Source organism: Phoca vitulina, unplaced genomic scaffold (genome assembly GCF_004348235.1).
Source record: "Phoca vitulina isolate PV1807 unplaced genomic scaffold, GSC_HSeal_1.0 scaffold37, whole genome shotgun sequence".
Classification (NCBI taxonomy): Eukaryota; Metazoa; Chordata; class Mammalia; order Carnivora; family Phocidae; genus Phoca; species Phoca vitulina.
Window position 1 is genome coordinate 9356593 of NW_022589740.1, and position 21387 is coordinate 9377979.

At 42.1% G+C, this 21387-nt stretch overlaps 2 protein-coding genes across 7 annotated transcripts in view; both read left to right on the plus strand.

Moving 5' to 3' along the window:
- PIP5K1B (phosphatidylinositol-4-phosphate 5-kinase type 1 beta) overlaps window positions 1-21387 on the plus strand; it is a 297690-nt gene that overhangs the window by 67248 nt on the left and 209055 nt on the right. The window lies entirely within an intron of this gene.
- FAM122A (family with sequence similarity 122A) lies at window positions 10969-17965 on the plus strand. Its single transcript, XM_032427600.1, has one exon. It carries the CDS (start codon window positions 11103-11105, stop codon window positions 11964-11966), a length of 864 nt encoding a protein of 287 aa, XP_032283491.1. The 5' UTR covers window positions 10969-11102; the 3' UTR covers window positions 11967-17965.

The window sequence follows — 21387 nt, forward strand, 5'->3', positions numbered from 1 at the left end:
ATTCTCAAAGGTCTTACTCAACTGGTACTATTGTAGGGTGGCTTCTTGTGCTCCAAGTTAAGCAAGTTAAACCAGACTCTTCATAGACTGTTCTTCCTCTCAGCTGAAAGCAATCTCCTCATCTTCAAAACTTAGTACTTGAGTAAGTACTTCCAAGCTGTGGAGACGCTCTACCCCGCTCCCCAGTGGTTTCCAACCTTTGGAACATAGCAGATTCACTTGAGGGGAAAACAGTTTTTTTTTTTTTTTTTAATAAAAATTGCACTACCCTGCCCCAGGCCCTTTTGAAAAGGATTCTCTGGACTGGGGCTCTGTTGCATTTGTTTTCAAAATTTCATGGATGATTCTGATGCTCACTGAAGGCTGAGGACACAAAATCTGGCTTATATTATAGTTAGTAATTTGCAGCTTCCCTCCTTCCTGGACTCTCACCTTCCTTGGGATCTTTTTTATCTTTATCATATTCTCTACGGAACCTTCATCATACTAGACTCGGAGGAAGTGTTTTGTGGTGCGAAGAAATATAAAATCTCAGGGTTCTGGCCGAGAAGCTTTGTTAGCAGTGTTGGTTCTGTCTTCAGATTGAACTGCAGACAGTTCTAGTGCTCAGTAAATACTGGATGAGTTGCTGGCTGGGTGGTTGGTGCTCAAGAAAGAGAAGTGAGCCTGCAATCTAGTTAAGCAAGATACCCTGGTTATGGTTCCAGGATCTCTTTTGAGAAGTCTCATTCATGTCTGGCTGTGATCTAAGAGCTGCATGATACTACCTCAGTTAACGTTCCCAACAATCAGTTGACAGAGTGACTGTTGTTCTCATTTTTTAGGTAAAAAAACAGAAGCTCAAGGGGGTAAGTAACTTGATCCCCAAGGTCACATATTTGTAAGTTACAGTCATGATGTAAACCCAGGTTCTCGGACTTCAGAGCCCGCATTCTCAAATACTGTGTTACAGCACTTTTCCCTCAGAGGGAGTAAAGCTTTAGAGAATCCTGAGAGATACTAAGGTTAGCAACCTCCGCCCTCTTTTCAGTGTGCCTTTCGCTCTGTCATCTGCTGGCCTGTCCTCTTGCCTTGCCCGAGCATCAATGAAAGAATTTAAGCAAGAGGATGGGGGTGTAGGTACCTTGATGGACATAATTTCAGAAAATTCACTCTGGCAGTGTTGATGCAGAAACTGGGTAGGATTGGAGCCATCCTCACTGAGCAAGACTCATTGGTGTTAAGACAGTAGTCAGGGAGCAGGGGACGGGGACCCCCTGCCTTAGTATCAAAGGCAGAATGGAAAGGCACCAGATGTTAAGAGGTAGCATGATGAGAGAGAGAGACAGGAAGGAGAGGAGAGATCTAGATGATGTTGAGTTTTGACTTGGTTGTCTGGGGAGATTGTTGTGTCCTTCATTCTCAGGACTAGGAGATTTGGGGGAGGGAAAAGTGAGTTTGTTCGTCGACAAGTCTGAAGGCCCTGTGGACCCTCTAGTGGCAATGCCTCGTAGGTGGCTACAGATTCCAGGCTCAAGATGGGGCAGCCATGTCTAGGAATAGAAATGTGAGAGACATCAGCACATGGGGCGTAGTTAAAACCAGGGAAGTGGATGCTGTTGCTTAGAGAAGGAGTTGGAAGTGAAAGGGGAACCCATGGAGCAAACATCACAAAGCAATCAGTATAAATTTAATAAAGCATCCTGCCTCTGTCCTGGATGCCTTTTTGAACTCAAAGAAATCATTGGTTCTCTCTGAACCTCAGTGTACTGGCTGGTCAAGTTTAGTGTGTGTCATTTTTTTCTCCAAAGACTTATTTATTTATTGGAGGGGGGGGGTGGGGATGGGGGGGGTGGGGAAGGGCAGAGGGAGAGAGAGAATCTCAAGCAGACATCATGCTCAGCGCAGAGCCCGACGTGGGGCTCTATCTCATGACGCTGAGATCAGGACCTGAGCCGAAACTGAGAGTCAGACACTTCAACCGACTGAGCCACCCAGGTGCCCCTAATGTGGGTCATTTCTAAAGCCTCCTTCTGATCAGACATTCTGCAATTCTAACCCTTTGCATTGGGTTTCATGACTCCTTTGGGACAATAGGGCATTGTTTAACTGCCTGATTTTGTAACCTCACTGATATCTGTAAGCTCATGCAGTTATATGGAGCCCTCATCTGTCTTTCTGATAAACAGAATGATTACTCTGTATGTGTCCCGTCCACTGACATTCTTGGACGATAACCTGGAGCACCATGAATGTGGCAGGTGTGAGGAATCCAAGTGTATTTCTTGAGGGGCAGTAGGTGAGGTGATTAAGAGCTCAGCTCTGGACTCCAGTTCCTCTACCACTTACCTGGTTATGTCACCTCAGGCAACTTAACCTCTCTAAAACCTCTGTAAAATGAGGATAATAATCCTAGAGTTGGTGCGGGGACTGAACAAGTTTATACACACATAGTACTTACAACTTCTGTAAGTACCTGGCACACGTGTCTTCACTTAATATAAGCCTCTATCATCTGATGATGGGAATGATGAAAACATTGGTGGAAAGTGTCTTAATTTTAAAGGCTGAAGACCTCTATCTTAGACTTTTGGTTTCAAAAGGAGAAGGAAAAAGAAAAATCTGTACCATTTCCTAATGAGTAGGAACTTTCAGATGGCTAAACTCCATGAGTGGTAAAAACAGACTTCAAATGGAACTACTCTTACGTTCAGTTTGGAAATTAGCTAGTGTAATCCAGGAGGAATTAGAGCACCCCCATCCTTAATATGTGTTCTTTTTTGTTGCATTTACTTGTCCTATTTAGCTTAAAGGACAGTGGATAAAAAGAGCAGAACAAATCATGAACTGTCCTCTGTCCTAGTATTAAACCTTGCTATCGTCAAGTGTCAGGGAGGGTAAGGGACTCTTGGCTGTGCAGTAGCCACCCTCTGAAGCCAAAAAAAAATGTCCCTTAAGCATGTTGCTTACCGGTCTTTAGGTCTGGCTTCCAACTTCCATGGAACATTTGGTCTGTTCCTCAAAACATCCCTACAGGTGTCAGCTACCTGGAGGGAAAGACACATCTTGAGGAATGGTGACTATTGAAACTTCTTGAATGGTTCTCCAGTCTGTTCTCCTTTACTCTGCCTGTTTTGTCTGAAAGAGGCTGTGTTCAACTTGTTTGTCAGGCATAGCTGAATATGTGTCCCTGTGCAGTTTATTAGATGCCAGGAAGGACGATAGCATGACAGCAGTAATTCAAAACAGGGTTTAAAATGAATAAATAAGAATAAGCCTCTGGGATTAGTCCCAATTGAAAAGTTCAGCTCGACCAGGGAGGGTAGCTGCTGTCTTTGGGGATTAACAATTGGCTTGCTGTTGGGAATAGTATTCACTGATCCAGCCACATTTTTACTTACTGACGGCCTTTCTACCCCTGTGAGGTCCATCTCTTCTCAGATTCAGTAAAATTCTTAGGAAGTTTATTCTTATTTCTCCTCATCAGGAACTGTGAACCACACATGAACCTTTGCATTCATACTTTTTTAAACCCCAGAACATGTATGTCTCTAAAAATTACTATGGTCTCAGGGAAGAAGATGAAGAGAGAATTTTCTTCCACAGAATCAAACTGAAAGCAAGAAAACAAGGAAGCCCTCTGGTGAGAGGGATGGAAAAGTGGGGAGGATCACTCTCTGATAGTGGCACTGAGGATTTTTTTTTTTTAAAGAGAGAGAGAGCACAAGCAGGGGAGATGGAGAAGCAGGCTCCCCACTGAGTAGGGACCCCAGTGCAGGGCTCTATCCCAGGACCCTGGGATCATGACCTGAGCTGAAAGCAGATGCTTACCTGACTGAGCCACCCAGGCACCCCAGCACTGAGGATTTTAAAACAGAGGAACCTGTTTGTGCAGGGCCTTTTAGTGTTTCTAAGTCCTAGTATGGACATCAGGCCGTTTGATCCTCATAAAGAGGTTGTGTACCCACTTCATAAATGAGATAAGCCCAGAGAGGTTGACAGACTTGTCCAAGGTCACAGAGCAAGAAGTATGATAGTCTGACTCCAGGTTCGATTTTTTTTTTTGCTGTGGTCCTGCTGTGTACTAATTTGTTGAGTCCTTACAGAGGCTTCCAAGACACCCAACTGGAAGGCCCAAGTATGTCAATCCAACTAGATTTGTAGCCTTCACATGTTTTAAAGTTAACTTTATATATTATCCATAAAGCCGTGAGTTGTTTTTTCCTTCTTGCCAGATGGATCAGTCCTTTGAGGGAAAGATGGCAGGCAGGCAGAGAGAAGCATGTAGCCACAGAAAGGGATATCAGCAATCGCCTTGGTTTTACGGCCTAGGAGAAGTTCGATGCCAAAGTGAAGGCGCCACAGAATGAACACTGCCTAAAATAGATACAACCAGTGAGGAACAAATGATATCAACTAATTTTTCTCTGCCATTGAAAGACTTAAGGCAGTAGATAGTGGGGGCTGGATTGCTCTTTTTAGTATCTTCCCTGATACTCTACTTTGAAAAAGTTGAACAGAGTAACTTCAATTCACATTTACATGTTGACTTGCACTTTGCTGAGGGCCTAGGCTGTGAGATTCTTCTGTTGGGGCTTTGAGGCCCCTTTCTACCCTTCGGCCCATCTACATATGACGGGCATGGCTCTGTGTGAGTGGGCTGATGGCTTTGTGCCGTCATAAAAAATGAACAATGAATGGGGTCAGAAGTCCCAGAGTAAACTACCACACTGATTTTCTAATCCTTGCTGTTGCTGTAAAATTTAAGGATTAGAAGAAGGATCCTTGAGGGTAAATACCTTAGAGAGGATCTATACTTAGCAGGTTCTCAGTAACTGGAGTGTGAATGGTTGATAAGTTTCTGATACCATCTTCTATTTTTCTTTCATCGGGATAATTAAATAAGTTCGTTGTGGCCAAAATCGTGTCCTTAGGCACAATTCTCATTCTTTCCATATGTGGTAACAGCCCCCGCTGAGTTCTCCTTGACTCCGTTTACTTTTACTGTTCCATCTCATGAATGATGCTAGGAGGATATTTGGAGCCAACGTTGATTGAACAGATACACAGTTGAGAAAATCAAAGGTTATGAAATGAGCTTCCTTTCCTCCTTCGTGCCTTCTTTCTTAAAAATAACTAACCTTGAGGACGTTTGGGAAGAGGATCAAGGAGAGCTGTTGGTTCTGTTGGTGATCTGTAACCTGCCTCAGACAGGTATCCAGTGCTTCCGTGAGGTGGCTGGAGTCTGTTGGTGTTTACAGCCCCAGTGAAATGTAGCTTGAGGAGTGTGTGTGCGCGTGCGTGTGTGTGTATTTCTGTGTCCATTCTTTGGGTTAGCAAGGCTGGCTAGCCGTTCTTCCACTGATACTGTTGTGTGTCAGATTTGGAAGCTCAGCATTCCAGTTTAGACTCATGGTTAGTGTTCGAACAAAACAGCTTCCTTTCAGTTGAAATATTCTTACTCTCTTCTGTCTTCCATTTACGTTTCAAGTTCCTATTCTCTTTTTCTGTATCAATAACATTTTGAAGTCTAATTCCGTATATAATGAGGTGTGTAAATTTCAAGTATTTAGTTTAATGAACTTTCACACATGTGTATTCCTGTGTAACCAGCACCCAGATCAGGAGATGGAACATTTCCTGTGCCCCGCCCCCCCCACCAGTCAGGTGTCCCAAAGGTAACAAGTATTTTGGCTTCTACCACCCTAGATTGATTTAGGCTGTTCTTGAACTTCATAAAAATGGAGTCACAGAGTATCTAACTCTTTTGTGTTTGATTTCTTTCTTGCAACATTGTCCTGTAATTCATTCATGTTGTTGAATAAATAATTCCATAGTATAATTTACTGTTTATGGACATTTGGGTTGTTCCCAGTTAGGGGCTATTACAAATAATAATGGAAGGAACATTCTTGGACATGTCTTTTAGGGCACATAAGCATGCATTTATCTTGGGTATATACCCAGGAGTGGAATTGCTGAACCATAGAGCGTACATATATTTTCTTATGGTAGGTACAGCCAGACATTTTTCCTAAGTGGTTGAACTAGGTGATGCTGCTATGTTCCTATACTATGGAAGTCCAGTTTTCGTCTGCAATATTTTTATTCTAGACTGGTGATGCTAGTTACTGTGGGATGTTGAGATATTTGTCAGTCCATTAAGAGTGTACATATACACACACGTTTGTATTTCACATTCATATGGATGCATTCGGAGGTAGATGTTTGCCTTGCCATATGTTTAGGGGTTTAATAGTGAAAAACTGCCCCTAGGAATTAAAAGGAAACTATCTGTTAGCTTAAGAAAATGTAATACTAATCACAATAAAGCTTAACCATTGAATAGATATCTGCTTTTACGACTCAGGAGTGAGCATGAATATCAACTGTCTAAGTATGGTATTTAATTCATACCCAGAGTGAAACCAGAAGGATGAATTGACTCAGGGACAATCTCCTGAATCCTGCCTCTGGCATTATTCATTTGCAACACTGCAAATTGCAATTTACGGCTGCTATTTTCTCTCATTTATCCTTTATTCCTTTGAGAGGAAGCAGTAACTAAATATATTAAACACTGCTTAGAATCCTCAGCACGGAGCATTTTAATTCTATCAAGAGTGTATCCGCATATGATTGAAAAGGAGTGGAAACTTAGGGCTTCGGTTTCATGGTTCGCATAACGTTCAGGTGATCAACCTGTGTGGTCGGGAGGGCACTTTAATAAGAATCCTGATAAAAGACAAGGAATTGTCAAAGTAAGAAGTACTTAGAATCAGTGTAGAAAAGCCTGTTAAGCTGGATTTTCCAATAACAGAGTTTTCTTCCCTTCTGGACAAAGCTGTGCTAGTCCATTCAGTCATCGATCACTCATTTGCACAGTGATTCAACTTCTTACTAAGTCCTACATACTAGGCTCTGGTCTGCATACTAGGCACACAGCAGGAAATAAAGCAAAGGCTTTTTTCTTGGGGAGCTGACCTTCTTGAGGATAAGAGGCAAGAAAACGATATATATACAGAAAGGTCATTTGGTGCTCTAGAGGAAAATAAAGACGGTGGTAGGGGCATGGGAATGAGTGTAGGTTTGGTGGCGGGAACTGCTGTTGCTTTTTTTGTTTTTTTTGTTTTGTTGTTGTTTTTGGGGGAGAAAACATCTCAGTCAACGACATTTGTGTAGAGACCCGAAGGGATGGAGCATGTGGATGTCCACTGGAAGAAGAGTAAGCCAGGTGGAGGGGGAGCATGCTAGTGGGCTGAAGGACAGGAAGGGGCCTCTGCAGTTGGAGGGAAGGCAGTGTGGGGGGGGGGGGGCAGTATCTGGAGGTGAGGTCAGAGGGATAGCAGGGACCCAGATCAGATAGGGCTCTACGGACCGTTGTAATGACATTGACTTTTGCTGAGTGGGAATCCACTGAGAGGTTCTATTCAAGTCTTCCCTTCAAGGATTACCTTGAAGACTGGTTGGAGAACTGACTCAACAGAGACAGGGGCAGAAACAAGGAAATGAGTGAAGATTGCTAATAGGTGTGTTCAGGCAAGAACCAAAGGGCGCAGATGTTTGATTTTGTGGATTTACCACCATCTCTGCACTTTATTAGTAAAGATAATAATTGTACTTATCCAGACATAGATGAACAATGTTGGCATATTTGAACCACACTAGTAATAATTTAGTAATACGCAAATCATCAATACGCTGTGGCTATTAAAATTTCTGGAATTAATGCTTTTTTTCTATTTATCTAATATTTTCCTCTGAAAGCTCTTCCTCTTCTCTCTCCTGTTGTTTTTTTAATAATGTACCATTCTTTGACCCACTCCTGCTTGAACTGGTCATTTGTGATGCCTCTCTCCATCCTCTGTCAACACAGGGAATCAGGTGCTGTTGATACCTTCCTGTCTCTCAAATCCATCTCCTTTTTCCGCCGTTCCAACTTGAGCTTAGGCCTTGGTTTTTGCCTCACAGTGAGCCATCAGATTCTCCTTCTCTAATCCGTGCGAAAGGCAGCAAAAACACTGCAGGTTTTGAAGTGGGACCTTGCTTCAGATTGGTTCAGCTCTTTGTTCTTCTGTGTAGTTGTAGGGCCTTTTGCAAAAATTTTTAAAGATTTATTTGAGAGAGAGCGTGTGCACACGGGGGGAGGGGCAAAGGGAGAGGGAGAGAGAGTCTTAAGCAGACTCCGCACTGAGCACACAGGGCTCAGTCTCAAAACTCTGAGATCATGACCCGAGCCAAAACCAAGAGTTGGATGCATCACCAACTGTGCCACCCAGGCACCCCCCTTTTGCAATTTTTGAACTCCAGTTGTCCCTCTACAGAATGAGCCTAACAGTAACTAATTTATAGGATTGCAGTGAGGATTAAGTGGGACTATGGAATGTTTAAAGTACCCGGCAGGTCCTAGGTGTTGGTTATCTCCGCTTCCATTCTTACACTTCACTCCATCCTTGAGCTGCCTGGCAGGTCCTAAAGTATAGCTCTCAGGGTGTCATGCCTCTTGTCAGAAACCTTCCCATTTTTTCCTGTTGCCTTAGATATTAAATACGAGCCCTTTTGCCTGGCATTCAGAGCCCTGGTTCTCTCCCTCCAACTTCCATTTCCAAGTTTTTCCCCATTACTCTTCTTCTCCGTGTACATCATGTATTAGCAAATTCACTATTATCATGCCACCACTTCTATATGAAAATCTCATCACTCTAAAATAAAAGTCCTACCTATCCTTCAAACCCTGTCTCAAGTACTGTTGCCTTCACAAAGCTAACAATCTGGAAGTGGCTTCTCCCAGTTCTAAAACATCACCGCACTTGGAGGAGGCAACATGGTGCCCAAGCTCTGGAGCCAGAAAGCCCAGATTCCGCCCTCTACTCTCATCCTGGTGACATTGCTTCATTTCTGCATCTCAGTTTCTCCTGAAAAATGAGGACAGTAATACCTCCTTGATGGGGTTGTGCTGAGGACTTAAGGTGAAGCACTTTGAATAGTGTCTGACACTGGGAAAGCTTAAATTAGTTTCTCTATAATTATAGGCATGAATAATGAACATTATTATATCATTAGGACCTGTATTTTACAGGGAATTCAAATGAAAAGCTATTTTGAGATACAGTGGAAAAAGAGGCATAGACTAAGAACCAAGAGACCTGGATTCTAGTAGTTTCCCACAACTAAACAAGCTGTATGATACTGAATATGTCATTAGCCTCTCTGGATCTTACTTTCTTCAGCTGCAAAAAGAGAAGGATGAACAAAAATCACTAAGCTTTCTTTCACTTCAGACAGCCACCTGCAACTCCCATCACCCAAAACAGAACTCTTAATTTCCACTCTTTGAAACCCACTCCTTCCCTCTCCGTAAATAATACCATCTACCCAGTGTTAAGAAACCTAGGAGTTGCCTTTGAATTGTCTATTCCTTTCATCATCTAAATTGAATCCATCGGCATATCCTATTGGTTCTCCCAAAACATCTCTTGATTCCATCTACTTCTCCCTGTCATTGCTACTACTGTCCTAGCCCAGTCATCTGTCTCTGCTGTTGCCATAGGTTCCTGATCCACCCCTCTGCTTCCCCTCCTGCCAGCTTTCAGCCTAATTCCCACCGAGCCAAAATGATATTTAAAACCTAAACCAGATAATACCACTCTCCTGCTTTAAACTCCCTAGTGGGTTTTCATTGTACTTAGGATGAGATCCAAACTCTTCTCTGTCCTCACACTACTCTCCCCCTTCTGCTTCAGCAGCCCTTTTTCCTTTCCATGCCAGCTCACCAACCTCACCTCTGCCTAGGGCTTTATTAGCACATGCTATTTTCTATGCTTAGAATATTCATCCCCCAGATGTCAGCATGACTTGCTCCTTGTAGTTAGATCTCAGCTCTAATTGCCCCCTCCCACTACTCTATCTGTAGTGCTCTATCACACCATCCTGTTTTTTCCTAAGGTTTACCACTGTCTGAAAATAGCTTATTTATCTATATCTTTCCCTTCACTAGAAATTAAATGCCCTCATATTAGGGCCCTCTTTCATAGCAGTGCTTAGTATATAGGAAAGAAAAAAAAAAAAAACTTGACTGAATACATGAATAAATATAAACCCATTTTAATGAGCTATCAAAGTTTATATTAATTACATGAGCTAAGTATTGTGTTTTTATTTTTAAAGCGGGAAGCACTATTGCTTTTCCCTTCGTTTAATCCCTCATACTGAATGAAGATTATTAAGTACATATGCTTGTGCTAGAAATATGACGATAAATAAAACAACGGTAATACAATGACAGGTTGGGTTTTTTTTCCCCCTGATCTAAATAGTTGTCAAATTTACCATTTTCTCCCTCTCTCCCACACTAACACCTCAGTGCAAATTACCATCTCCTATGGCTTAGGAGACTGCCTCCCCTCTGGTCTTTTTCCTGTAGGTTCTAATCTCCCAAGGATCTTCCCTCTAGGGCTTTGCTATCGCTGTTATACCCAGGCTTGAAACCCTTCCGAGTTTTCATTGTTCTCAGGAAAAAGGCCAGAATCTGCCCGGGTCCACCACCTCACGTCAGGCCAGCCCTCACTCTCCACGGCAGGCCACACTCCCTCCCTCACCTCCTCGTTCCCGCCTGCCACCACGCTGGTGGCCCTAGCTTCCCGCTTCCTGCACGGTTCACTACCCCGCACCCATTTTGTCTCCTTCGGATCTCAGGAGATGGTCCCTTCCTCAGGGAAGCCCTCCCTGGTTAGGCCAAGCTCCACTCCCCTTCATACAGCCCCATATCACCAACGGCCTCTCAGGTCTCCTTTTATAAATCCATACTCCGGAATATGGTAACCTTATTAACACGCGTAGCCGCGAGCTTGCAGCTCAATAGCTAATTGCGGAAGAAACGGACTGAATAGCCGCCCAAACACTCCTCGCCCCTCCCCCTAGGGCTGCGGACCGGCTATTACGCATTAAGCAGGCGCCGCGGAGAGGGAAATCTCACGGCGCCTGCGCGAAGGGGCACGCATGCGCAAAAGGACGAGCCCGCTGACAGATTCGCGGCGGCGGCGGCAGCGGTGGCCCTGGCCCTGGACTGCGGGGAATGGGAGTCCTAGGTCTCTGAGCGCCGCCCCCGCCTCCCTGCCCCCGACATGGCTCAGGAGAAGATGGAGCTAGACCTGGAGTTGCCTCCGGGTACTGGCGGGAGCCCGGCCGAGGGCGGCGGCAGTGGCGCCGGCGGGGGCCTCAGGAGGTCTAACAGCGCCCCCCTGATCCACGGCCTCAGTGACACTTCGCCGGTGTTCCAGGCCGAGGCGCCGAGCGCCAGGCGGAACAGCACAACGTTCCCGAACCGCCACGGCCTGCTGCTGCCGGCCTCCCCCGTCCGCATGCACAGCAGCCGCTTGCACCAGATCAAACAGGAGGAGGGCATGGACTTGATCAACCGAGAGACCGTCCACGAGCGCGAGGTGCAGAACGCAATGCAGATAAGCCACTCCTGGGAGGAAAGTTTCAGCCTGAGTGACAACGATGTGGAGAAGTCCGCCTCCCCGAAGCGCATCGATTTCATTCCGGTGTCACCAGCACCGTCACCCACCCGGGGGATTGGGAAGCAGTGTTTTTCACCATCCTTGCAAAGTTTTGTGAGTAGCAATGGATTGCCTCCAAGTCCCATTCCCAGCCCAACGACTCGATTTACTACCCGGAGAAGCCAGAGTCCCATCAATTGCATTAGACCAAGTGTTCTTGGACCATTGAAAAGAAAATGTGAAATGGAAACTGAATATCAGCCAAAGAGATTTTTCCAGGGCATCACCAACATGCTTTCTTCTGACGTTGCCCAGCTGTCAGATCCTGGTGTGTGTGTATCGTCTGATACCCTTGATGGAAACAGCAGCAGCGCCGGATCTTCTTGTAACTCACCAGCGAAAGTCAGCACTACCACCGACTCTCCTGTGTCGCCTGCCCAAGCGGCCTCTCCATTTATTCCTGTAGATGAACTTTCATCTAAGTGATTCACCCACCCATCCCGAGACTCGTTTTTTGTTTTGTTCTTTTTGTTTTTGTTTTGCAATGGAGAGAAAAATCAAGTTGGAGCAAGCACTGAACTTTGTCAATTAATTTGAGGCTCTTTCCTATTTGACCCTTTTCCTTTTTTTGGAATTTCCTGAAATGTTGTTACTCTAGAGAACTTTTATGTCAGGTTCCTGCGGATGCCCTTGAATTCAGTGTAGTGATATTTTCAGGCGTTTTCCAATAAGTGTGTTGAAGCATACGTCTTTATGCTGCTAATATGTTTAAATACATATGTTATCCCTTGATTTTTTAAAATAATTGAGAGCTCTATTTATTTATGGGATTATTAAGTTCTGATGCAAATATAAATGTTGAATTAATCAGCATAGTAAACTGATGTTTTAAAATTCCATATTTCATGCCCACACTAGTTTTTAATGTTATTTTTCAGTGATTGCTAATTTCTATTAATGAAGAATAACTTAGCTGTTTACAGCAATTTTTAAAAATATGTTAGTTATAACATATCGATCCAGTGGTTGTCTATTTTATCCAGGAATCCTTGGATATTTAATTTTCTGGGTACACAAGTGGCTGGGAGGGGGAATGATAAAAGAACAAAATATAAAAGTTTGCAACAAATCTTTTTAAATTAACTATATAAAAGTAAACACTTAAATGCATTTTCTAGTGAAATTTTAATAGTAATTCTAATAAGTCGTGCAAATATAACTATAGGAAAGTTTAAAAAACATTTTTTTTAAACCAGAAAGTGCATTCTCTTGGGTATAATCCTGAAGGGAAATGGGACAGTGCCTTGCAGTCTTAGCCCACTGTACATAGGCTGAGACCAGGTTCTTTGTACCACGGCAAACTTAAAAGTTTTTCAAATGTAGAAAATGTGGGAAGCCCTGTTGAACTTCACCAGAGCACCCAGGCAGATAAAAGTCTCTCAATCCTTGATATGCTTTAAAATATCCAATTGTGCCTCAGTGAAAATCCTTGCCAACAAGGAGCCAAAGCAGCTTTTGGCTGCTTTTCTGCTCTGCCCATCTGTCACCTTCCTGGTTTTCCCTGGCTCAGGAAGGAAGCAGCTGTTTCCCTGCCAACAGGTCCTTCCTCTCCACCTCCCACCAAACTAGGGCGCCATCGGTTAGACAGAGGGACAGTGTGACTTGGATTTCCGACAGTGAGCGACAACAGAACTGTGGAATTGTTGCGGGAACCTGTGTAGTTACAGCTACAGCTGGAGTTGACTGCCTTGGGGATGCCAGTTGATTAAGGGTCAGTGACTTGCGAGAGAAAAATCAGTGGAGAGTCACATAGGTAAACCGTTATTTAATTTAGGTTTTGTTGAAGGTAGAATTGTAAAATGTTCTTTTCTTTGCCTTTTACAACTAAGACAAAATATGGAAATATTTAATAACAAATGTTTTTATATTATACTTCCTATATCTTCCTTTACTAGATAGATAGAAAGAATGGCAGACAAAAAGGGAAGGGGAAGAAATAAAAGAGAGACCAAGACAAAAAGCTCCGGCTTTCTAAATTACTGCTTACCAAGACTTCAACGATCATGTGGAATTTTTACAACTATGAGAATAAATGGAACTGGTCAACTTTTGAAAGTTGCCTTAAGAATTCAATGAAATTATGTCAAGGGTAAGATTGTGTCCGTAGGCTGGAAATTCTCTGTTTTGGGTAACAGTTCACGTGCTCCAGTCCTGACCTTGTTCCTCCAATCCAAACCCGTATAGCCCACTTCCTGTTGGGTACCTTGACCTGCTTCCAGAGGTGCTTTAACCTTAGCATCTCCAAAACAAAATTTAGTTATCTTCTCTTTGAACCCGTTCTTGAATTACCTAAACTGATGTCCTCACTATCTGATTTTCTAAGCTAGAAACCATGGGAAGCGTTTTTGTCTTTCCCTTTTCCCTATCACATCTAGCGTAATCGCTAAGTCCTGTCTCCTGAAGTGAATCTCAGACCTCCCCCCTTTCTCTGTTTCTGTTGCCTCTGATTAAACTTAGGTTCCAGCCTAAGTGATCTTGCCCATTTTCCCATCTCCCTTCTGGCCCAGTCTTCACCCTGCCTCTAAAGTGATCTTTCTGAAATAGAAACTTGATTATTTTTTCCACCCTCCTGTGTGAAAACTTTGTGCTTTCCCATTTCCCACAGAGTAGGGAATGCTTTCCGTAAACTGGCACATAATAAGGTCCTTCATGTACTGGGCATAGTGTAAAACAGTTTTACAACTCTGCTCATCCTATCCCAGCACACATCCTTCCTTCTTATTCTGCAAACACTGGACTCCTTGATATTCATTAAATATGCCATGTACTTTCATATGTTTGTGCCTTTGGATGGATTGTTCCTTCCCCCCAAAATGCCATTCCTGTTCTTTTCAGCCAGGCAAATGCTTTGTTTCTTTTTTATTGCATGTTAATTTAACTATGAAAGAATGTATACCTGCTGATTATAAAAGTATTTAAACAATGCAGATATCTATATAGTGAAAAATGAAGGTCTGCCTTTTACTATGTAAAATTCATCTTCCCTTCCCATTGGTAATTTCTGTTAATTCAGTATATATTGTACAAGATGTTTTACTCATTTCCATGTATATATGTATATAAATTCAGGAAACCAACATGTCCTTGACATCTCCCTTTTCTTTCCGCCATATCTTCCCCAAGTCTTAGTGATTTTCTCTTCCAGAATCTACCGCCTTGTTTTCATCTCTGCTGCCACCCATTCCCTAGGCTACCATTCATTTCCCTCTCAGACTCCCACTGGCCCCTCACACGCTCTGGTAGGCTGTCCATTCATTCTCCATACAGCAATTAAAGTAATGCTTTTAAAATTGCATTTCTGATCCTTCCATCGTCCAGCTTAAGGCTTCTCATTTGCTTCCTGTTATGTTTATGGTTTACCAAAATGTATTAACTCTGGCCCAGGAGGCTCTGGGGGATCTGACCCTTGTCCCTCCCTCCCCTGTTTTCTGTACCCCACCCTCATTGGCTTGCTTTCTTCTCATTAAATACGTCATCTTCTCTCCCGTTTTAGGTCCTTTTGCCAGATCCTTTTTTCTGAATGCATAGGGAAACCTTTCTTTCCGTAAGCTTATTTTTCTATATAGGTGGTAAATTTTGAATCAGATGAGTCTCTAAGAGTTTATGTAGACCATTTACATTATCATATTATTGTTCATAACTTTAGGCATTACTTTGTAAGGACTTAACTCATGAGAACTACCCTTTAGAAAACATTTGTAAGGTATTAGTATTGCTAAGCTATAAACTTTGTGCTGGAATTCCCCAAGCACATCAACATTTAGTTAAAGTACAGTCTGTCATATGTAACAAACCTCTGTGGTCTATTTTCCTTTATTGTGTTCCTTAAAAACACTATAAAAATGGAAAAAAAATGATGATTACCAAATCTGTGGCTGCTGGATGTCAGAACCTTTAAACATACTTAAAAGATAGATTGTAATCAAGAATAACCTGTATTGGGATGCCTTCCAGTGATTCAGATGTATGTTAGTTCAGCTGGTTACACACGTACAGCAAGAGACCACTCTTCGATATTTGGCAGTAAGATGGGGAAAGTGTCAAGGTTTATGAGGGGAACAAGACTAAGAAATTTTTTTTTTTTTTTTTTATGGCCGGGTATATAGAGCAGGAGAAAAAGTTTGAAGATCCAAGAGAGAGGTGGGAATAATTTCCAGAACAACAAACCAAGGAACGTGATATAACCTGCATTTCCTGGGTAGCATCAGCAAGTAGAAGAAAGAGTCAGCCTGAGAAAGGAGGTCTGGAGGCATTTTTTTTCCTTTGAAAGCAGAAAGGAGAGGGGAAAAGGCTCCAACAGAGATACCAGTACATGTTGAATTGATTTGCTGTTGCAGGAGTATATGGGTGTGGAGGAAGGTGTATGAAAAGTGGAAAGGATTTGTATCTGATTGCCTCTCTTTTCTAATTACGAAGTAGTCTAGGATATTTGAGGGTGGGCGGGAGTAGATTTAGAAGCTTGAGCAGAAGAAAGATTTAATGTTGCTTTATGAAAATCTGTAAAGCAGTGACTCCGGGTCAAGAAGTTTTACTAGGCCACATTGGATGCCCGGTTGCAGTTGGATGGCAGGCGCAAAAGAAGTAGATTGGATTGACCTAGGTTTAAGAATTGATTAAGTAGATCTAGGTTGAGTCCAGTGTATAAAGCAATTAAAGATTCTGCTAAAAGTGTGGCTGACTTAATGGCCAAGGCCTTGAGGATGGTTAAGAGAAGTCAGCAGTGGGTGATGGACGAGGCCCCTTTTCTCAAGGCCTTACGATCAGCCATGACAAAGTATACAGGGTATTGGATCTCATGCAGAACTCCCGCTTCAGTTTTGCCCATATTTTTCATGGCTGATTTCGTTTTGTTGGAGAATCAATCTTAAATCAGCAAGCCATGAGTTCTACTTATATGATAAGAAAAAAAAAATCAGATGGCTCACTGTAGTCAAGACAGTTCTTTATACCTTCCTTAACTTGCCATCCAAGTAAAAAATTCTCTTAAAAGTTGAAATGACCTTTCTGTAAAAAGAAATCGCATATAAGCTACCTGCTATGTGTCAGGCACTGTTCTAGGTACTAAACAAATTTATTTTATTTACTTTTTATCACTATCCTCTGAGATAAATGCCATTTTTCTCGTTTTACAAATGAGGATGTCGAACACAGAGAGGCTAAATAAATAGCTTGCTGAGGTTTCTAAAGGTGGGGTGGGGGGAGTAGGCAGCAGATCGTGGTGGTTAGGAACACAGGCTGTGGAAAGGGAGTCATGAAGAGGATTACGAGGGTCCGTATATGTAAAGTCCAGCAGTGCTGGGCAGTTTCTGTGGAAGTGTCAGCTCTCCTCATCACCATGGCTGTTGTCATGATTGTCATCTAGCAGGGACTGGCTAAGGGAGCTTCTCCTAATCACCCGTGGCTGGCAAAAATTCCTGCGTTCACACTCAGTGACAGCACGCTGACCACCGTTCAGGGCAGCCTGTCCTTTGATGAGGTCCGTGTTTTCCGTGTTGGAGAGTCTTTCTTGCAGCCGACATGTTCCTTTGTAACTTTCACCATTTAATTCAAGGCTGTCTCTCTGGAAAATGCGGAACAAGCCTTATCTCTCTCTTTTAGGTGATAGATCTTCCTTTGAAGATCAGAAACGCTGATCCTCTGTAATTACCTTCTCTTGCTGCTAGATTTGAGAAATCTGGAGCAGTTTTCTCAGTGTGTTCCCCCCTGTGAAATCGGGCTATCGTCCCGTACAGCCAAGATTTTCACAAGATTGTGATCCCTCCAAGACTGCTTGCCTTCCTCAGCAGGAAAGCAAAAGATGGCCGGATAACATGAGCCATCGCCAGTAACAATAATTAATAATAATTAGCACTAATATTTATTGAGCACTAAATTGAGCACCTAGACACTATTTCCAGTGCTTTGTATGAATGAGTTCATGTAATTCTCATGACAGCCCTGTGGGGCAGGTGCTGTGATTATTTCCATTAAACATGAGAAAACCAAGTACATTTTCCCAAGTGTCTATTACTTTTTTTTTTTCCTTTTGAATTTAGGTCTTTTTTTGTCTTTTTCTTATGAACGGACTTTTTCCTTATTTGAGATAAAGTCTATTTTCCAGCTTGCTCTTGCTGCCACTTATGTATGTTGAATCAAATGATATGTTTATTTTAAAGGGTGGTTTTAGACATTAGTTTCATATTAGAGGAAGCTCTCAGGAGAATTTTCTTTAGTAATAGGTAAAATTAAATTGGTATAGAAAGAAATTATGGTGTACATATTTTCAAACTGATTTGCTGTTTGAAATAAGAAATCTGAAAACACAAATAAATCCTAGACTCTTTCCCTTTAAAAAAACACATATATATGCCTTGTTATATTTGAGTTATATAATATCCTTGGTTGTCCTTAGGTCGTCCATTCCTAGGAAAACAAAAGCAAGACCATTTTGACCCTCCCACCCCTCACCCCCCACAAAAAAAAAAGCCCTGTCCCCTTAAAATGTATTGTATTTTTTCTTTTCCTTTTTTTTAATTGAAGTATAATTAACATACAGTGTTATAGTAGTTTCAGGTGTACAATGTAATGATTCAACAATTCTGTACATTACTCTGCTCATCAAAATCAGTGTGCTCTTTAATCCCCATCACCCAGTTCACCCATCCTCCTTCTGTATTTAAGAGCCTGTTTTTTTGTTTCTTTGTGTGTGTTTCTTAAATTCCACATATAAGTGAAATCATGTGATACTTTTCTCTGACTTGTTTCACTTAGTATTATACCCTCTAGGTTCATCCATGTTGTTGCAGATGCAAGATCTCATCCTTTTTTATGGCTGAATAGTAATTCCCCTGTGCATACCACATCTTTCTTATGCATTCTTCTATTGATAGACACTTGGGTTGTTTCTATATCTTGGTTTTTGTAAACAATGCTGCAATAAATATAGGGGTACATATATCCTTTTGAAATAGTGTTTTTGTTTTCTTTGGGTAAATACCCAGTGGTGGAATTACTGAATTATAATTCTAGTTTTAAGTTTTTGAGGAACCACCATACTGTTTTCCAGAGTGGCTATACCAGCTTGCATTCCCACCAACATTGCACGAGGGTTCCTCTTTTTCCACATCCTCGCCAACACTATTTCTTGTCTTTTTGATTCTAGCCATTCTGACAGGTGTAAAGAGATACCTCATCTTGGTTCTGGTTTCCAGTTCCCTGATGATGATGTTGAACACCTTTTCATTTGTCTGTTGGCCATTTGAATGTCTCCTTTGGAGAAATGACTGTTCAGGTCCTCTGCCCATTTTTAAATCAGATTATATGTTATTTGGGTATTAAGTTGTTTATATTTTGTTATTTTATATATTTTGAATATTAATTCCTTATCAGATATATCATTTGCAAACCAAAAAAGACACCATAGGCAGTAATCTCTTTGACATCAGCTGTAGAAACATTTTTCTCTGTCTTCTCAGGCAAGGGAAAAACAAAAATAAACTATCAGAACTATACCAAAATAAAAAGCTTTTGCAGCCCGAAGGAAACTGGAAACCGTCAACAAAATGACAACCTACCGAATGGGGGAAAAAATGTATCTTTTTTTTAGAGGCAAAGTAACAGCAGGATTTAAAGAAGGATCCAAAACCTTTTATTGCCTAATAACAACCTTGCCTTCTTTTTCTACAGGAACTCTCCCCAGAGGGCAGAGATTTAAATTCAGAACAATTGAGCAATCTCTGAGAAACTTCATTATTTTTTTAACTTTACCTCATAGAAAATCACTTCACTGTTGAATGAAAGGACCCAAAAAGGAAAACTTCCCTTTGAGTACATTTTCGAATTTGTGCTTAGACTTCAGGTTTCACAATGTCATCTTCCTACCTTAGACATTTTGAAACAAACCATCAAAAGGCACAATTTGTTCCAAAGGGTTAGTTATCATTTTAGAAGTTCAACAGATACTGAAAAAAATCACTTCAAAGGGGACTTGTAGTTCTGTAGCTTGTGGAAATAATTTTATAACATGGAGAGTTTAAACAGATAACATCAAGTACTCAAGTTTTATGCATGTACAACACACACGTGCATTCATTCACACACCCAGACACACACACATGCCTGACCTAGTTTATGAGCCTTGATCTGTGTGCTTGGAGCTGTATTTAGCTTTCTTCCCATTTTAGATTTCCTCTCCTTTTCCCCCTCCTAATTCAAGTGCTACCCTCTAAGAGAAATGGGTATAGTTTTAGGATCTCGTTGTGCCTGAAATCTATTTTTCTTTTTTAAGCTTCTGGAATAAGTACTTAGGGAGATGTGAAAATCACTCACTGACAAACTCTAGGGAAGTAGGACTGAAACTGGAAAACAGAGAACCTATTGCTTTTACTGTCCTGCGAAAGCTCAGTTCTGTATCAACGCCAGGGGTAGCTCTGGGTTTTTTCCAGTTGTCTACAATGGTCTTCCAAGCCAAACTAACATCTAGGGCTTGGCTAACAAGGCATGTTGTGAAAGAAGACAATTGAGAAAGATCTTCTGTGCCCTCAGAACGCCGAGTGGTTGGTTGAGGTAACCATCCCTGTGATTCAGGCAATCCCTCCGCCTTGCTTGAAGGAGAAAGAACAGTTTTGCTGTTGCAATAACAGGATTACTGGAGCTCTAGAGAGCCAAGTAGCTACTGAGTGTTGGGATCTTCTGAAAGGAAAAGTCTGAGATGTTAGGGAGGGAATGGCAGTGGGCAGATGATGTGTGGACAGGGTGTTTCTTTTGGCATGGGAGCCCTCTCTTGGACTCTCGTGAGCTCCTTGTTGACTCAAGAGTGACATTGATGTTGGTTTTCTTCATGGACCTTTGTTTACTCTCTGTTCCACTTCTTTTGGGATTTGGAGTTGAATCAGGATATCTTTATGAATTTCTTTAAGCATCTTTCTTTTAACGTTCTCCTCTTTTAAGTCTTCTGAAAAGATAGTAAATGATAATAATAATAATAATGATGATCCTTGTCAGGTTACTTTGGGTCAAACACTACAATTCTCGGAGCTCTTTATCTTACCAATTTATACTAGGTTTCTAACTCTGACTTAAAATTCTATACCGATCTGTAGAGTCTTTCTCAGGGCCCCATCTTACCACACTACTTGCTACCAGATATTTCTAAAATACAAACCTGAAATGCAACATGAATAGCTACCCTTCAACTTCAAGATTAAATCAAATTACGCAGCATGAGTGAGAGAAGACCTCCCCACCTCCACACGTCCCCTGAATCCCAGGACCCTAACTACCCTGAGCTGCCTGAGGTTCCCCAGGGCTCCCTGCTCCCATATGCTGTCTGTGTTGTGGTAAGCTGTGTCCTCTGCTGAAAATGGCTCTTCTTCCCTCCTCCTCCTATAGTCTCTACCAACCTTCTTTCATTAACTCCTTCAAAACTTAGTCCAAGAGGTATGTGTTCTGGAAAGCCTTTCCTGATGGCCCTTGCCTCTCCAGCCCTGGTCAGTTGATGGCTCTCTTCTGTCAAGTCCGTTAACAGGCCGCCTTGTATTTGTGTGGTTTCTTGTCTCTTTGCCATGTGCATAAGCAAAGCCTCGGCCTTTTACTTCTGTCCCTAATACCTGTGCAGAGCACATTATAATTGCTGGAGTTTACTTTGAATGGAGGAGTAATAGATGGATAAATGTATGAACAATTGGCACAAGATATTTTTAAGATAAAGGAATCCAGCCATGTGGCCAAGCTCTTTATAGTTTGCTAAGAGACTAGAAATTCATTTTTGAGCAGTTTTGACTTGAGCATCTATTAGTGCTTCATACTGGGTAGTCTCTTAGGGTACATCAGTGGACAGAACAAAGACTCACGCCCTTGTAGAGCACAT